At 45.3% G+C, this 19,367-nt stretch overlaps 2 protein-coding genes across 5 annotated transcripts; both read left to right on the plus strand.

Moving 5' to 3' along the window:
• On the plus strand, positions 1-9,470 carry LOC311358117 (acetylcholine receptor subunit alpha). The gene is made up of 9 exons (XM_084478117.1): positions 1-183; positions 1,172-1,314; positions 1,432-1,476; positions 1,741-1,850; positions 2,359-2,554; positions 3,429-3,666; positions 5,476-5,699; positions 8,200-8,439; positions 8,551-9,470. The coding sequence occupies exons 1-9, from the start codon at positions 141-143 to the stop codon at positions 8,677-8,679; spliced, it is 1,368 nt and encodes a 455-aa protein (XP_084334243.1). The 5' UTR covers positions 1-140; the 3' UTR covers positions 8,680-9,470.
• A 158-nt stretch (positions 9,471-9,628) lies between these two features.
• gpr155a (G protein-coupled receptor 155a) lies at positions 9,629-19,249 on the plus strand. 4 transcript variants are annotated; one of them, XM_084478025.1, is made up of 16 exons: positions 9,629-9,676; positions 10,334-10,822; positions 11,128-11,527; positions 12,165-12,333; positions 12,738-12,893; positions 13,542-13,625; positions 14,206-14,326; positions 14,416-14,500; positions 15,710-15,800; positions 16,098-16,296; positions 16,678-16,767; positions 17,060-17,199; positions 17,492-17,587; positions 17,673-17,737; positions 17,837-17,974; positions 18,462-19,249. In XM_084478025.1, exons 2-16 carry the CDS (start codon positions 10,396-10,398, stop codon positions 18,670-18,672), a joined length of 2,472 nt encoding a protein of 823 aa, XP_084334151.1. In that variant the 5' UTR covers positions 9,629-9,676; positions 10,334-10,395; the 3' UTR covers positions 18,673-19,249. The 4 variants fall into 4 exon arrangements, with proteins under 4 accessions (XP_084334151.1, XP_084334154.1, XP_084334153.1 ...); XM_084478028.1 differs by having other exon boundaries at positions 10,334-10,525; XM_084478027.1 differs by having other exon boundaries at positions 18,423-18,549.
• The last annotated feature ends 118 nt before the right edge of the window (positions 19,250-19,367 follow it).

Here is a 19,367-nt window from a genome sequence, read left to right on the forward strand (position 1 = left end):
ACATCGGCCTGGGGCTCAAAGTTAGAGCGGGGGTAAAGAACTCTTACCAGTTGTCCACTGGTGAGTCCGCGAGGAAGCTCACTCCCAGAATGTCCGGGCGCTCAGTGTAGCTTCTGATACTCCGACGGGAAGCCAGAATAATGGAGTGTTTGTTGTTCCTCTTTCACCTGGTGTGCTTGGCAGGTAAGCAGTGGCGACGGCGGCCATATTCAAAGCACGTTGGGTAACAGTTAGGAATGAACTTGGTGGAGTAAAGTATTGAGTCTGCTGATACGTTATCAATGTATTTGTTATGAATGCGCCGTATTTATAACTGTTTTTTTTAATCATTGTATTGCCTAGGACGCTGGAGGATTTGTTTCTTGTCTAGCGTGTTTGATTGACAGGGCCATGTGTGGGGAAAACACACACATGCTCACCACACGTTTATATCAGTTCCTCTGCGTTGTTCTACTGTACAGTGGAAGTTTATTCTAATACGCCTGATCATTGTTCTAATGTTGCCAACTGGCCCGGGGTTCCAAGGTCAAGTTGAAACAGGACACGATCTCTGGCTCATGTTGAATATGTGAAGCACATTTCTGGTGAAATACAATCTCTTTACTGACCCTCACCTCTGCTTAGCTTTGCCATCTTATTCCATGTGTATTACGGCCTATTCTTGTATATTTCTTACTTTGTTAACACACATTCAATTTTTTTTTTAAACATCATATATTATTTTGTTATAATACATATTTCACTCTTTTATTGATTTTCAATCTCCGTCTTTCCAGTTCAGTACCATTGCCATGTGGCTATGTAGCGTAACACTGGACTATGTAGTAAATAATTACACATTGGAATTCTATACAGAAGCAAATGGTTTTTTTTTAACACCATCCTTAAAAATAGACTTGAACTTTCACACGCATACCGCATGTAACAGGAATACATAATGTGTGACTTACTTTGTGTCTGTTCATAAGATTCATTCAAAACTAGCCCAACCAAAAGCATGAATATAAAATAGCTACAACCTAAACTTAACTTACACACTTAAAAAGTATCAACAGAGGAAGAAAACATGCACAAATGCATTCCCAAACGGAGATGACTGTCTGGTATTAACAGCTGTCAGTAGTAATCCACCTCCGCCTAGCATAACAAACCGTATGTGTTGTTACGGCAGGGCCGGCCTTGGCCTCCTCCGATGAGACGCGGCTGTTCCAGAACCTGTTCACGGGGTACAACAAGGTGGTCCGTCCGGTCCACCACTTCAAGGACCCGGTGGTCGTCACCGTGGGTCTCCAGCTCATCCAGCTCATCAGTGTTGTAAGCCCGCGATTCATTCAGTCCTTATTTTAGCTCCCATTCATTCCTCCCTCATCCTTGACGTGTGGTTCGCCGTCGACATTGAAATAAAACATATTTTTGCTTCTTTACTTTCAGGATGAGGTCAACCAGATTGTCAACAGCAATGTGCGGTTGAAACAGGTCTGCGTTGTGTATATCTATTTAAATACATTTCTTAAACAAAATGTTAATCCCTCAATTTCATCAAATTGTTGAATCTAATGGTGATAAGTGAATTTTATTAGGCATTCGAGAATGTGATTTTTTTTTATTAAATCCTTTTTTTTTACCCCATAAAAAAATCCTATGGTTACTTTACCCAATGAATATTAAAACATATGCAAATCCATATGCAAATGCAGCTAGTTATTTCTGACAGCGGCCCGTCTCCTGTCCGTCACGCAGAAATGGAAGGACGTGAACCTGCAGTGGAATCCAGAAGACTACGGCGGAATCAAGAAGATCAGAGTCCCGTCCACGGATATCTGGAGGCCTGACCTCGTCTTGTACAACAAGTACATATCACGCTCAGATCCACGCGGATCCATACCTTCGTTCATGTCACATTTGATTTCACACCGTTTCACATCTAATTCACAGCCCTTTTTATGCACATATTTAAAATACAAATGGAGAGACGCGACGAGGCGTATTTCCTGTGTTGTTCACACACACCGCCCCCCTCCCCTTCTCTGCCGCTAAGCCGACTGGCAGAGCTCCGATTGCATCAGGCTAAATCTGGCCTCTGCATCGCACGTTTCCGTCACACCATATGCTGCCTCTGACACGCTGCAGGCTGTTTCCCTCTCTCCCTAACAACCAGCTCTGCTTCCACGACAACCTGTGCCACGCCGTGTTCTGGTTGGCTGGTCGGGGGCCGTTTGAGTGCAGACATGGCAGGGCCCCCGGGCTCCTTGCCTGTCCCCCTCTGTTAACATCACCCTCTCCCTCCCCTCCCTCCCACCCCCTCCCCTCCCCTCCCCTCCCCGTGTTGACTCTGTCGTTGTTTATCTGCGCCCACAGCGCTGACGGCGACTTCGCCATCGTGCACGAGACCAAAGTGCTGCTGGAGCACACGGGCATGATCACGTGGAACCCGCCCGCCATCTTCGCGAGCTACTGCGAGATCATCGTGCTGCACTTCCCCTTTGACCTCCAGAACTGCAGCATGAAGCTGGGCACCTGGACCAACGACGGCACCCTGGTGGTCATCAACCCAGTAACCCATCTCCCTCCTCTCCTCTATGATAGAGACACCCTGGTGGTCACCAGTAACCCATCGCCCTCCTCTCCTCTCCTCTATGATAGACACCCTGGTGGTCATCAGTAACCCATCAATCTCCTCTCCTTTACTCTATGATAGAGACACCATCAACCCAGTAACCCATCACCCTTCTCTCCTTTACTCTACAATAGAGACACCCTGGTCGTCACCAGTAACCCATCGCCCTCCTCTCTTTTACTCTACAATAGAGACACCCTGGTCGTCACCAGTAACCCATCGCCCTCCTCTCCTTTACTCTATGATAGAGACACCCTGGTAGTCACCAGTAACCCATCGCCCTCCTCTCCTTTACTCTATGATAGAGACACCCTGGTAGTCACCAGTAACCCATCACCCTCCTCTCCTTTACTCTATGATAGAGACACCCACCGCCACACTGGTTTTATAACAACATGACCCCATGTCTATGTGGGAATTAGATACCTTAAAGGGCCAGTGTGTAGGATTTAGTGGCATCTAGGGGTGAGATTGCAGATTGCAATCAACTGAATGCTCCCTCTACCTCACCTCTCCCTTTCCAACGACGGAGGAGAAGCTACGGTGTCCTGTAGTGGCATGTAAGGTGTCAGTAGGTACTACCTAAATGATGTCATTTCAACATGGCGGCTCAAGACTCACTTGCTCAGAGTTCACCTAGACTCTGCATAGCCTCCCCCCTTAGTGATATATTGTTTCGCTTTCTTCTGACAAATGTACTTATTGTGAGTCGCTTTGGATAAGCGTCTGGTAAATGCCCTAAATGTAAATGTAGTAGATAAGCGTTAGTGTCACAGCCCTGACATCACGCCACTACGCTTCCGTCCTCCAGGACAGCGACCGGCCCGACCTCAGCAACTTCATGGAGAGCGGGGAGTGGGTGATGAAGGACTACCGCAGCTGGAAGCACTGGGTGTACTACGCCTGCTGCCCCGACACGCCCTACCTGGACATCACCTACCACTTCCTCTTACTGCGCCTGCCACTCTACTTCATCGTCAACGTCATCATCCCCTGCATGCTCTTCTCCTTCCTCACCGGCCTGGTCTTCTACCTGCCCACCGACTCGGGTACGTCACTGCCACCGCCTGCTTCAGCCGTTCGGAACACTGATGTGTTCAGTCATCAGTCTGTTTAGTTGTTCATTGTGCTCGTTGGTTTGTTTAGTCTCTTTATTTGCTCGCTGATTCATTCGTTTTGATGTTCATTTGACGTCTTAAGCTCATGATCACTCATCTCAACTCATGGCTTTTGAAATATGTTTCTCATCTTTGTTATAACGTGCAAGTCAAATGAATGGATATGTTTCTCACAGAAACACATCAACACAATCAAACATACTCAAATCAACAATACGTTGATTCGACCTGCATGTAATAAACGAGAAGCGCATTTAAAAAGCCATGTGTTGAGTTGAGTTGGGCTAAGAAGAGACTCATCGTGAACCAACAGTGAACAACAGGAGGTAGCAGTAGTTGAGCTGTAACTGCTCCCCAGCCTGGTTGTAATGTGTAGCAGCGACACATTGAAACGAAATGTACTTGACGGTGGTGTCAAGCACATCCCATAATAATAAAACGGATATCTTTAGTTTCTGGAAGGATCCTCCGTTCAGCATCTCCTCTTCCGTACGCTGGTCTGATGTTACTGATCATAACACAGGCTTGAATTGCAGTGATGCTTCTATTCTACACCACTCTGGGCTCACACCGAGCCCAGAGTCAGACCTCCTTCCCTGTCTGGGGGTCTGCCTCATTACCCAGAATCCCTCTGTGCTGTCATGTCTGGAAGCAGAGTGCGGCTTTAATGTATAATACATCACATGCACGCTGTAGTTCTGCTGGCGCCACTGACAACATGGCTGCTGATGTGGGGATGTCAGTGCCGGGGGGTGTCCTTTGTGGATCAACTGTGTGTGTGTGTGTGTGTGTGTGTGTGTGTGTGTGTCCATGTGTATGTGTGCATGTATGTGTGCGTTTGTTTTGTGTGTTTTATTCTTTCCGAAACCAAACAAAATCAGTGGGATCAGACGACCACTCATCTCGGTATGGAAAATATTGCGTTAAGAAAAGGATTCCATAAATATGATTACCTTCACACTCAATGACAGAAATTTGTTGGCGTGTCAAGTTGTTCAAGTGGATTCCCGCTTGGCCAGGGAGGTGTCAGAAGTATTGGCAATGTGTCTCAAAGACGCTGCCTACCCCCCCCCCCCCCCCCCCCCCTCTATCTCTGCACACATCTGCATAGTTTACCGGTTCAGCCAGCTTCCCAGAGTCCCATTCAGTCAATTGATTCATTGATTTAAGACTAATAGATTCCCGGCCGGTTCATGGCTCTCAACGCTGCATGTATTAGGACAGGGGTTCTGAAATGGGGGATTGCAGATCACCAAGGGGTACATTGATGGGGGTTCTTACTTGAAAAATGTCTAAAAACATGGAGAAAGGAGAGGCGGTTATTTCATGTGACCTTTATGAATTCTAATAATGTATATTTTTAATTAAAAACCTAGCACCCATTTAACACCCATTAAAATTAAAGACTGGTTTTAAATCTTCCAATATATGAAAGAATCTGTGGAAAAGGAAGCAAAAGAAACCAAAATGTGGTCAGTGGGGGGATTTAAACACACCGGCTCCGACCCGCCCTGTGGTTTTGAGAGGGAGAAATTAGGAAGTAGTTTCATCACTTTCCATCATCCGGTCATCCCGAGTAGTGATGTGAAAAGCCTAATTGATCCTTTCCCCTTCTTAAATGTTTTAAAGCTCTGAAAGGGGTTCTTGGCTGAAAAATACATCTGCCGGTGAACGTTACTATAAGATAGTTTGAGAACTACTGTGTTAGGAGGAGGCCTATCGATGCTCTGGCTGTTGCAGGTGAGAAGATGACCCTGAGCATCTCCGTCCTGCTGTCTCTCACGGTGTTCCTGCTGGTCATTGTGGAGCTCATCCCCTCCACCTCCAGCGCCGTGCCACTCATCGGGAAGTACATGCTCTTCACCATGGTCTTCGTCATCGCCTCCATCATCATCACCGTCATCGTCATCAACACCCACCATCGCTCCCCAAGCACCCACACCATGCCCGACTGGGTCCGCAGGGTAAGTTTTCAGGACACCTCGCAGGTTGAACTTGAATAGTTTGTGCTATACCGCCATCTAATGGCGATCACGTGAAACGGGTTTAAGACGAACCTGAGTACAACAAGGCAGAAACATATTGTTGTGTTGATAAATAGATGATAGAAAATTTGTTAGTAGACAATTAAGTTCATTTGCGTCCAACTCCATTCTTCTTGTTCTTATGCCTTGACACCCCTTGGGGGGTATAGGCCGTCGACAAAGGATCTCCAGAGAACTCTGCCACTGGCTTTCTTTTCTATCTGTGACCAGGTGCATCCCATATTTTTGATGTCTGTCTAGAACTCCCTCTGCCAGGTGTTTCTAAGCTGACCTCTCTTTCTCTTTCCCTGGGGGTTCCACGTCAGAGCCTGTCTTGGTTTACGAAGAGTATGCCCAATCCATCTCCATCTTCTTCGTCTGATTTCATCTCTAGCTGGTATTTGCTTTGTCCTCGTCCACAGGTCTTCATTGGTGATCTTGTCTGGCCAATGGATTTTCAGAATTCTTCTCATGCATCCGTTTATGATGGTTTGATATGATTTGTTGTTCTCCAGGTACAACTCAAATGTAAAATCAGTCCTGTTCTATGGAGCCGAGGGCTCCATAGAACAGGACTGATTTTACATTTGAGTTGAAGATTCTTATTTTTGTTTGTTGTTGTACCTCCTTTGAGCGCCATATATTCTTCAGTTGTATGAAGGCTGCCCTTGCCTTTCCTATTCTGGCTCTGATGTCTGCATCTGTCCCTCCCTCTTTGTTGATGATGCTGCCCAAGTAGGAAAAAGACTCCACTTCTTCCAGTTGTGTTTCTTCGAGTGTTATTGGCTCCCCCCTATTTGTGTTCATCCTCATGATTTTTCCCCTATGTATGTTAAGGCCCACTTGGGCTGATGTTTCTACGAGTAGAGTCGTCTTCTCTTGTATCTGATGGTGATTGTGTGCCAAGTCATCTGCGGAATCCAGATCTTCTAGTTGTGTCCATAATGTCCACTGGATTCCTTTTTTCCTTCATTCAGTTGCAGTTTTCATTACCCAGTCGATGACTAGGAGAAACAGGAATGGGGATAACAGGCAGCCCTATCTAACCCCTGTCTTTGCAAACTGGTTAGTGAGTTGTCCCTCATGTATAACTCTACAAGTCATTCCCTCGTAGCTGCTTTTAATCATGTTCACTAGTTTAGTGGGCACTCCATGATTTCTCAATAGTTTCCAGACAGTCTCTCTGTTGCACGCTATCGAAAGTTTTTTCGTAGTCAACAAAGTTGATACAACGTGGAGTTCCACTCTAAGGTTTTGTTCAATGATTATACGAAGGGTGGCAATCAGTCGACGCATTACTGATTTTTCCTAAATCCTGCTTGTTGGTCTCTTAGTTATTGGTCCATTACGTCTTTCATTCTATCCAGTATTATTCTATTTATCACCTTCCCTGCTCCGCGAGTAGTGAGATCCCTCTATAGTTGGCACACTTTCCAAGGTCACCTTCCTTGGGGATCTTGTTAATAAAGCCCTCTTTCCAGTCTGGTGGCAGTTTTTCTTCATCCCATACCTTTCTGAAGAATGGATATAGCATTTCTACACTAGTGTCCAAGTCAGCCTTTAATGCTTCTGCTGGAATATTATCTGGCCCTGCTGCTTTGCCACTCTTCAGTTTCTGTACTGCTTTCCGAATCTCAGCTCTGCTATGTGTGTCACAGCTGATGGGGAAATCGTTTCCTGCTGGTTGGATATCCTGAGAGTTTGCTGGTGGGGGCCTGTTCAGCAGCTCTTCAAAGTATTTCGCCCATCGATTGAGTTGGCCCTCTTGATGGTGGTGTTTTCTTTATCTTTTACTGGTCTTCCTGGCTTGGTGTATTTGCCTGACAGCTTTCTGGTGGTGTCATATAGCTGTTTCATGCTTCCGTTTCTTGCTGCATCTTCCGCCTCCTCCGCTAGTTTGTTGATGTAGTTCAGCTTGTCAAACTAGGTGCCTTAGCTTTTGATGTTCTAGTGAGACAGTTTGTTACTGCAATTTTCTTTTCTTTCCTTACTTTGACCTTTTGTAATGTTTCAGCAGATATCCATTCCTTTGGCTAGTATTTCTTGTAGCCGACGGCTTCCTGACACGTTGATGTTATAGTGTCTTTAATATGTTGCCACTGCTTGTCAATGCTTCTCTCCTGTTCTAGTAGATCTAGTAGCTTCATATTTGTTGGAGAGTTTTGTGCTATAGTCTTCTCGAATTTGTTCTTCCCTTAGCAGGTTCACGTTGTATTTATTTCTGTTTCCCATGTGCGCTGTGCTGTTCTTCTTTAGTTTTAGTTTACAAGGTAACAGCACAAGGGGGAAGTATCCAACTCCATTACAATGTGGTAAATACAATTCAGGAATTAATTTAAGTTTTCGATTCATTTGAACACATTACTCCTTACATTACTCCTTACATTACTCCTTACAACAGATTTCTCATCGGGCCCTCTGCTTCCTCCTCCTTTCCCAGGTGTTCATCGAGACCATCCCGCACATCATGTTCTTCTCCACCATGAAGCGGCCGAGCAAGGACAAGCCGGACAAGTGTGTGTACGGGGAAGGGTTCGACATCACAGACATCTCCGGCAAACCCACGCCCAGCGCCATGCCCTTCCAGTCGCCCATCACCAAGAACCCCGACGTACGCAGCGCCATCGAGGGGGTCAAGTACATCGCCGAGACCATGAAGTCAGACGAGGAGTCCAACAATGTAGGCCGCGTTTGTTTCTTCACGTTACAGAAGTGAGGCAGAAGACTGTATGTGTGCGTATTGCTGTGCCTCCCTCACTAATACATGCTTTATTTTACATGTGTTCCTCAGGCTGCTGAGGAGTGGAAGTTTGTGGCCATGGTGCTGGATCACATCCTGCTGTGCGTGTTCATGGCCGTGTGTCTGATCGGCACGCTGGGGGTGTTTGCCGGTCGTCTGATTGAGCTCAGCATGCTCTAGAGCAGCGGTTTGCCTCCTTGGGGCTAAGGAAATGAAATTCAAGGCCTTCCAAAGTTGGAGGGAATGATTATGAAGGATACGTTATTAGAGATGTTCCCAATAAAAGCTAAATTCTACTGGAAAATCTGTTTTTTGGTCAAAAGTATGTATCAAAGTGGAGCTAACTCTGATTACGTGGAATAATGAATTAAGACTGAAGCAATTCATAAACAGAACTAATTGTATTTTAATTATCAACTACTCCTTTTTCAGTGGCTTATTAGCCTCCCTGTAGCCTCAGTCAGAATTAGTTATTACATCCCAAAGCATTTCAGGGCACACCTAATCTTGCCTGAAGGCAGACCAGGCTCCAAAGGTCTGCTTCATGTCGCCAGAAAAATAAAAGTCCCCATTTTCCTGTAAAGCCTAGTTTGATTTACATTTAGCTTGCTGTTATATTCTAATAGTGGATTGTTTTTGTGTTTGATTTTGAACATATCCTATTTTTGAATATATGAGTTGTATAATATTATATATTTATGTTGTGGTAATGAGGGATGTTTTGTGTATTACATTATTTGGTGTTACAGGAAATACTTATTCATTTTATTAAAGATTGACAAGAACATGCCATTTGCATTTTGAGATGGATTTCATGTGACCTTTATGAATTCACTGAATTCATCTAATGATGTATTTTTTTTTATTAAAAACCTAGAGCCCATTTAACACTCCATAAAATGTAAAGACTGGTTTTAAATTACCGATATGTGTATAACAGATAAACAATTAATAAAAATCGATACACAGTCTATGTCCAACGTTTCTTTTTTTTAATAAACGTTATACCGTTGAATGAATCTATCATGTTGCGCAAGGTGACGTACGGCGCCTGCGCCGAGGCAGCGCCGAGGCTCCGCCCCCGGGGTGGTTCCGGGCTCCGGCATCTGTCAAATCAGAGATTGCGAAAGTTGGAGGCGACACACATTTGAGAAATGGATCCGGCGACTCAAACACTGTAAGTGTACATTTGAATGCTTCCCATTAAGTTTTATGAAACGTTGTGAACGAAACATGACGGGTTATTCTCACAAATAGAGAACTAGTTCTGCATAGCAGCTCGTTAAAGGAGAACAAACATTGTTGACGATAGTCCCACAACGTTCAGAGACTGTTCAGAGACAACGATGACACCGCATCCGATCATAATACATAATCTATAGAATAACTATCACAGGCGCTCTTGATTATACCTTAAAAGACGTCTTATGGTTTAATGCGTTGTCTTTATTCTCGCTGCACTACCAGTGCTTTAGTCTTCTGAAATACACAGTGCGTTAGAAATGCTGCTGCACACAATGCCCTTGTGTTGTTTCTGCAGGGGTTGAAGCTCCTAGGCTACGCTTTTGTTTAAACGTGCATTGAATGTGTGATGTAATGAGTAATGTAATCAGTGATGTAATGTAATGAGTAATGTGTTCAAATGAATTGAAAGGGAAAATAATTCCTGAATTGTATTTACCACATTGTTATGGAGTTTACCACATTGTTATGGAATACGAGCTGAATTGTCTACCAACAAATTGTCTTATCATCTGTTAATCAACACAACAGTACGTGTCTGCCTTTTGAGGTTGTCAAATTGACATTGGTTGACAAATCTTTTGTTTCCTAGCGGACATTCTTTACCACAATAAAAGCCCCCTTGCGGCCATGCATGACGCATGATCCATCGTCATGGAAGCCACTGAGATGAGCGGGAACTCGTCCTCCGGGGGGGAAGACATGGACCCCCACGCAGCGCAAGCGACGATGTCCATTAACAAACTGTTCCCGGCCCTCCTCGAGTGCTTCGGAATCATATTGTGTGGGTACATCGCCGGCAGAGCCAACATCATCACGTCCACACAAGCCAAGGGACTAGGGAATTTTGTGTCAAAGTTCGCCCTGCCCGCGCTACTGTTTAAGAACATGGTGGAGTTGGACTTCGGGGACGTCATCTGGCCGTTTCTGTGGAGCGTCCTCATCGCCAAAGTGTCTGTGTTCTGCATAGTCTGCGTCCTCACCTTGTTTGTCGCCAGTCCAGCCAGCCGCTTCTCCAAGGCGGGCCTCTTCTCGATATTTGCCACTCAGAGTAATGATTTTGCTCTGGGCTATCCTATCGGTCAGTACTGAACACCTCACCACATCCCTGTGTCTGTTGTCCAATTCTTCGTCTTTTCCCATAACAATACATCTTATCAGTGTCTGCTCCTCTGCCTCGGGAATACTGTGCACCCTTCTCAGCTTCCATTGGATGCTTATTTGTCTAAGTGAGCTGATAGGGAAACACAAACGAACGCTGCTGCTTCGAAGGTTATGATAGTAACGGATCCGTCCCAAATGGTTCAGCTCTGAGCTTGCTCTGGTGTCCGGTTACCCGGTCGGTTCTCATGGGTCTCTCCTTTCCTCTCTCCGACTGCTCCGCAGTCAACGCCCTCTACAGGGACACCCACCCGGAGTACCTCCAGTACATCTACCTGGTGGCCCCCATCTCCCTGGTGCTCCTCAACCCCATCGGCTTTGCCTTCTGTGAGGTGCAGAAGTGGAAGAACCAGGGCGACCAACAGCAGAGCAAGCTGTCCATCGTGGGCCTCGTGCTCTTCCAGGTGCTGAAGAACCCGGTGGTCTTCATGGTCTTCATCGGCATCATCGCCCACTTCCTCCTGCACCAGAGAGTCCCGGCCTTCATGGTGGACTTTGTGGACGGCCTGGCCAACTCGTTCGGGGGAGCGGCCCTGTTCTACCTCGGCCTGTCCATGGTGGGCCAGCTCACCAAGCTGACCAAGTCTACTGTCGTGGCACTCATCCTGCTGGTGACTGCCAAGCTGTAAGTGGACATACAAACTGTTAGTGAGGGAATACAAACTGCTTGTAGCCCTGTAGTTTGTAATGTAGGATGGCCTCAGAGTAGGTCTTCAGGAACACAGCCTGTTTCGTTGTGTTGTACAAGCTCAAACCTTCACCTTGGAGACTGATAACACATGACACACATAACTCCAGAGTTAGGAAGAACACCAGTCCTCTCAGCTCTCTCAGTCCCCCAGTCCCCATTCCTTTTAACAATATAATGCATTGTTGACGTTTAGTCATCCAAGCAGACATTCTTATCCAATCAAAGCCTGCAATAAAAACAGGAGTGTCTAAGCATTTGACTAATATGTGTGTGTGTTTTCTACATATACATTAAGGGTATTTAGCAGACGCTTTTATCCAAAGCCACTTACAAAGGTTCATAGACACATTCACACAACAGCGGAGTCGACGATGCAAGGCGACTCCCGGCTCGTCGGAAGCAGTTAGGGTGGGGTGTCTTGCTCAGGGACACCTCGACACACGGGTCGAACTAGTCGACCCACTATACCTCCTCCTGAGCTAAGCTGACCCTTAAGCTTCTGCTAGCTCTCCGTGCAGTATGGCTGTCATGGTGACCCCCCCCCCCCTCCCTGTGGCGCTCCCTGTGTCAGGCTGGTGATGCCGCTGATCTGTAAGGACATGGTGGACCTGCTGGACCACACCAACACCAGCACGGCCAACCACTCCAGCCTCTCCAACTATGCCTTCATCTACGGCGTCTTCCCTTCCGCGCCCAGCGTGGCCATCTACGCCGCGCACTACAACATGGAGTTGGAAGTGGTGCGTGGCTGCTGTGTGTTTATTCTTCCTCTATGGTGGATTCAACGAGATTACTGCCGTACGCTTAAAGCTGCTGTGGTTATGATTTTAGAGAGATCTTCACCGCTATGTTGAGCAGGGCCATTGAGAAGTGTCACATTTCATACACCTGTGATTGACAGTTGGATGCCCCGAACCAACCTGGGAAGAGGTGCCCTGATTGGTCGGAAATTAGCAGGGAGCAGTCTAATATTAAATCTGTCTCAAACAGACGCAGGCATAGTCAACGAGAAACAGATATTCTCAAAGCACATTTCAATCACTAATAGCTGATGGTATACGTAACCAATTACATTCAAATCTTGTGTGTGTGTGTGTGTGTGTGTCTGTGTCTGTGTCTGTGTCTGTTTCTTTCTGTGGTGCAGGTGACTTCCGGGATGGTGTTGAGCACCTTCCTCTCTGCTCCCATCATGTACGTGTCGGCCTGGCTGCTGACCATCCCTGGCATGGACCCCAAGCTGCTGATGGAGTCCCTGCAGAACGTTAGCTTCGACATTAGCATCGTCAGCTTAGTGGCGTTGGTGAGTCATGTCCCTCGAACCATGTGGCTGCGGCTAGCTGTGAACTCATGTTGTTGTTAGTTGTCTCTTGTCTCTCATGGCTCTGTGTGTGGGATCTGTGTGTGCCAGACCTTGGGTTTAGTGTGTTTTATTTATAGTTTATTGTTATTGCAACTAAGGCCATTTATTACAGGATCACAGGATAGAACTGAACAGGTAATATCTGTTTTGCGTCAGGTTGAACAATTAAACTCGAGGGAGTGGGAATCAAAATACTTTTAACTACTAAGGCCACACAACACTTTCCTTCCAGAAAAGTGATCAACGGGTAGAACAGAAACTTGAAAGGCTTTCTTTCCCCGCTCACAGTTGTGAAAGGGGAAGTCTAAATGCTTTCAGACATGTGTAACACTTCCCCATTTAAAGTCATTTTTCAGAAGAAAGGGGGGTACTTTCTTTTTCAGAAGAAAGGGGCCATATAAGAATATGGCTTGCTGAAAGTATATATATATATATATACATGTTTGCTAAAAAAGTTTTTGTAATTATTATTTTCCTTAAATAACGTGTTACAACATTGCACATTCACAATGGCTCCAATGAAACAGATATCTTGGTTTCATCTTGTTGATATTGTATGTAACTGTGTATTTTGTCTCTGCGCGACAGGTTTGGACCATAGCAGTCATGTTTCTCAGCAAGAAGTACAAGCGACTGCCTCACCTGTTAACTGTCAACCTCCTGCTGGCCCAGGTGAGTCAAGCATTCCTTCACGTTCAGCAACTTCTTATTCAATTCATTATTTACTGTTATGACCAAACCCCAATGCATACCAGGTTAGTCAATGGTCCTCATTTATATAGCGCTTTTATCCAAAGAGCTTTACAGTGTTGACTGACATTCACCCATTCATGCACACATTCACACACCGACGGCGGAGTCAACCACGCAGGGCGACAGCCAGCTCATCAGGAGCAATTAGGGTGAGGCGTCTTGCTCAAGGACACCACGATACTCAGCTAGGAGAAGCCGGGGATCGAACCAGCAACCTTGCCGTTACCAGCAAACCCGCTCTACCTCCAGAGCTAATGCCGCCCCTTAAGTTATTCCAGTTATGCTATAACCTTTCTTTCTTTCATTCATTTTTTTCTTTCTTTCTTTCTTTCTTTTTAAATAATCAATCTCTCTGCCTAAATTAGAAGCTACTATTTATTTATTATAATTCAGAACTAGTATCCACTGTTATATTTTCTTCCCCCGTTCATCAAGGTGTAGTTTTCTGGTTATTGTCATGATTCATTGGTGTTTATGTTTGGCCCTTTTGTAATGATAGCTCCTAACCAGCATTGGCATGATCCTGTGGAATTTTGCCGGGAGCTCGGATGATTTCACTGGGAAGGTTTTCACGTTTATTCTCCTGTTCACCTCACTCAACAGCACCTACGTATGGCCAGGTAACCGCCCTCGTACAAACACCTCACACACTGGGCGCTCATGGATTAGGATGACATTAAGTTGATATCGTGTTGTTGTGTTGTTGTAGGACTCATAGTGCTCTGCTTGGTGCTGATGAAGAGGAGTGATGAACTCAAGGTTTACCCGGGACTCCTGGTGATCTTAGGCTGGGGGTGGGTCACTGTCTGTCTGTAACACACACACACACACACACACACACACACACACACACACACACACACACACACACACACACACACACACACACACACACACACACACACACACACACACACACACACACACACACACACAGGCATACGACACACACACACAGACACACAGACACACACATATACACAGGCATACATATACACTGGCATACATGCAAAACCGGTTGTACCTGATAGTCTAACATTAACAGGGTTAGTTCATTTTCTCGTATTTGAGGAGTGGTTTACGAATGCCCAGAGCCGTTTATTGGGCGCTATGATTGTCTATCAAGTGCGTCTGTACGTAGCTCATAGCCAATAAAAATACAATTAAAAATTAACTTGCGTTCTAAACTACCTAAACTAAGGCTGCATCAAAAGGTTACTTCTCGTCTGCTGCCATGTTGGATCCATAGATATAAACAAACAACAAGCTTCGGTGTTTCGCATAGATACATCGTCCCCCCCCCCCCCCGCCGTCCCCCCCCCCCCGCCGTTCTTTGATTGGTTCCCTCGCTGGGGGGGGAATCGGATCCATTGAATCCAGGCTGCCTAGCAGAGTATTTGCGCGCAAGGCAGCATGGGTATACCCAGGCTAGGTGAGACTACTCATGTCATGAGAAAAATGTAAATCCTTACATTTCTCCGCCTCTGAGCAGTGTTGCATTACACGCATTGACATGCAAGATGTATTGCCCAAACCAATGAGGGAAGAGATGCCATCAAAATCAGCAAGTAGAGAGGCAGGCACAGTCAACTCAAAACCGATATTTTCACATAGCTCATATTTTCTCAGAGCTTATGCAAATTATTTTTCAAATTCAAAGTCTATGCAAATGATAACAAATTACACTCAAATAGTGGCTCTTAAATCGTACCTACAGCACTTTTGCCTTTCCGTTGTGGAGAGTGCACACTATTTATGACATGCGTTTCCATGTTAACACATACATTTAGTTTTTATTTCAGCAGGTCAATCATAACTGCACAAGCTGAAACAGACATTTTAATGCCGCAGTCGTTTGGTTCACACCCATTTTCTATCATCTTACACCTCTTTGAAGGTGTACAGAGAGTGCATTTATTCAATAAATAGTTGTAATGTTTAACAGAGCACTGGTCTCAGGTCTAGACACTCGTGTCCTAAGTTGTTCTCTGTTCCTTAAACAGGGTTCCTGCCCTAGTGACTGCAGTGTTACTGATTTCTGGGGAGGAGGGCGACTACACAATTGACCCAGCGTTTTTCTATGGCAGACCACAGGTACGGTCCCCCCCCCCACCCCACCCCCGATGTTTTAACCACAACCACAAAATGGTACAGTGATGTTCTCTGATTAAACTTTAGCAATCCGAGGAATTTGTCACGGAATGTTGGTGCTGGGATATAAATACAAATACAAAAACTATTTTAAGATAGGGTTAAGATATATTCTATATATATATATATTCATATATTCTTTGAAAAAAGTCCCTTTTCTCTCTCTCTCGCACACACGCGCACATGCACACGCACACACACATTTATTATTATTATTCTTACCTATTCATCCTCCACCAGCTCATCTGCAGCACGGTGGTGCTGGCCCTCAGTCTGGTGCTGGTAGGGGGCGCTCTGGTGGGCCTCAGCAGGGGCAGCTGGGAGCCAAACTACCAGGTCCTGGAGCCAGACCTGGCCACAGAGGAGCTGCAGTCCGAGAGAGAGCCGCCACCGAGGGGCAGCTCGCCCGTCGTCCCAGCAATAAGCATCAACACAACAGGTGTTTGTGGTTGTTGTTATTTTCTCACAAATGTTCCTTATCAGTCAAATCCTCCTGAGTCAATGTTTGGTTAACTTTAACCATTGAAGCCTGCAGCCAAGGTGTGTTGATGAAGTATTAGTCATAGGTATTTCCTCTCCACAAAGAGAGGATTGTCATGGAACAAAGATATTGAAGTGCAAAGGAAAGTATTATAGGCTCAAAGGTTGGTTAAATGTATTTTCAGTTAAGTCTGTTTAATGTTATGACAGGTGTAACGTAATCTAGCAAGTGACCAAGTACAATAAGTCCAATATGAAATGCTTGTATACAGTGTAAGCTGAGTTCACCAGTATGTACTGAGACTGTGATAAGTTTTTTTTTTTCTCACTTTGTTATCAGAGTGCCACATGTGCGAGTGTGCACCAGTCGAACCCATGCCAGATATGATTATCAGCACAAACATAAATGACGCATCTACAACAAACACAGGTGACGTACTGTTAGCCAATGGCCAATGATTAATGAAGGCCAATTTACTTGCATTAAACATTGGCAGAACATTATTTTTTTCAATGGCTGGTACATCACATTTAAATTTTTTACTATTGATTACTAACGATAGCCACAATCTGGTTTTCTTACACTAGAGCAGAATAACATTTATTTCTTAAATCCCAAATCATAAATTTTCTTCAGTTCTTAGAATTAAAGGCTATGCGCTCGTATTTATTTTAAAGTGTCTCAGTCCAAAATTTCAGTTGCATTCTACCACCCCCTGCAGGTCAATGTGAGAACAGCTGCGAGGTCGCTGACTGTCTGCTGGGCGAAGAAGAGGAGGAGCAGCTGCTAAATCTGGTTGCAGACAGACAAGTGGCCCGACACGCCCTGCTCAGCCTGCTTCTGACAGTCAGCCTGCTGGCCGTGAGCAAACACAAGCACTCCCCCTTCACTCATCAACCACTGCTATAATTAACTGAACGCCTAGTTCAGCCCTGCCCTGTACAACACTGCATGAGAAACAAGGGTTTTTTTAACAACTATGTATATGGAATTCAAAATGTTATCTTGATAGCTAAAACAAAACAATATAACAAATATAATTTCTTCTATTTAAATGTGTTAACATTAACAACTGACCTTTTCAGTTGTTTCTGTATTAAATGCTGTCAGTTTAACACAGTGTTTCTATTTCCGGTTTCGACCTGTTTTGCAGAACCTGTCCAGCTGCCTGTGGCTGCTCTTCAACCATGTTCCCGGGCGGCTGTACCTGGAGCTGCAGTTCTTCTGCGCTGTGATCAACTATGGACAGGTAGGCACTGATCCCAGATCCAGGTACCCACGTGAGTCTGCTTTACTGTGGTAACCGCTGACTGGTACTCTCCTCCTCCCTGCAGGGTTTCCTCTCCTTCGCTTTGTTCGGGCTGGACAAACACTTGATCATCCTGCCCTTTAAGAAAAGGTACATCAACCCCCCTCCTCACCTCAGTTTTAGTACATTAGGACATTTTTTTATGGTACATTTATTTTAACAAATATTTTTTTGTGTGGGGGATGTCAGGTGGCATGATCTGTGGTACGGGAGGAAGCAGGAAGTGCGACCACAGAGCGAGCTGCCTGTGGACGTCCAGATGACCTGCTTGCAGTTCGTGAAATACCACAAGGACCAGTGTTCCCAGGACATCGTCAAGAAGAGACGGTAAGAGAGCTGGCCAAGACTGGTCTCCCAGCACAATGGTTCTGCCTTCTGTCCTCAATCCTCAGCCTACCGGGTTGAACCGTGAACCCGTTCCTTAATGACCGGTCTCTGTAATAAAATAACTGAAATACCAAGCTGGTAATGGCTCCGTGGCTTGTTGACTGCTTACATTTTACATTTACATTTAGGACATTTAGCAGACGCTTTCATCCAGAGCGACTTACAATAAGTGCATTTGAAAGAAAGAGAAAGAGAAACAATAATATATCGCTGTCAGTACAACAAGGATGTTCATAGAACCAAGTGCCAAGCACTAACAATTGTTAGGTTAACCCCTTCCCCGTATACAACGGAAAGCTTACAGATTTCCCAAATGTCATAATGCAAATATTATCTGAAAAGTATACTCAAACACGCCTTCAGTGCTTTGCGGCTTCCCTTTATCCAGCTGAGGCGATGCAGGGGGTAAACACGCTGTGTCTTGCAGTTGTGGAGAGCGGACGGCGACTCACACCTTCCTGGGGAGTGACCTGGTGGCCTGGCTCCAGCAGACGGGTCTGGCCCAGGACCGGGGAGAGGCCACGCTGTACGGGATCCGTCTGCAGCAGGGTGGTGTCCTGCAGCACCTCCGCCAGGAGCACGACTTCCAGGACAGCAATTTCTACTACCGGTTCACAGATTCAGCCTGTACGGCGTAGTAGTAGACGCTGATGGTGGTGAGCTGTCTTTTTAATGGATGCGCTTAGGGACAGTGGGAAAAAAGGATGCTTAAGGGTGAAACGTGGTGTGCGCACGCGCTATGCACGCGCTACATGCTACGGCATTTGAAGCTGAAACTTGTGGTTTTGAAGCCAAATTTGAGATTGTACGTTATAATAGAAACCGCACTGAAGCATACTGAAAAATAACTAAGTGCCACATTCTCGGCCTCTAAAACCCGTGGTTGATGGCCAACTGTATCAGAACGCACGTACAAATTCTTCCAGCTGACAGAAAATAATTGCTGCTTTTTTAGTAACTAGCTCAGGGATCAGTAATACTTTTATTTATTTTTAGCTTTTACAAAAAAAAAAGAAAGAATAATGGACATTATTGAGTACTACTGATTCTGTGGAAATTGTTTTAATGGGCATCAAGAAGCATGTATTTTATTTGTATTTATTAGCGACGTGTTTTCATTATATACAAAATTAATATACAATGATTGTAGCACTCTGCGGTCTGTAGTGGACGGCTGGTGCGTGTGACACACAGGAAGTCAAATGTGCCTTTTATTGGAATGTCATAGCGGGCTATGATAGCTGCTGCTTCAGCAGCTAAATCCATTGCGAGCTAATCTCAATACATTGTAATGACTGACCAGTTTCAAAAAATGTTTTTATTAAAAAACAAG

The sequence above is a fragment of the Micromesistius poutassou genome, assembly GCF_964030765.1.
Source record: "Micromesistius poutassou genome assembly, chromosome: 14".
NCBI classification, from domain to species: domain Eukaryota; kingdom Metazoa; phylum Chordata; class Actinopteri; order Gadiformes; family Gadidae; genus Micromesistius; species Micromesistius poutassou.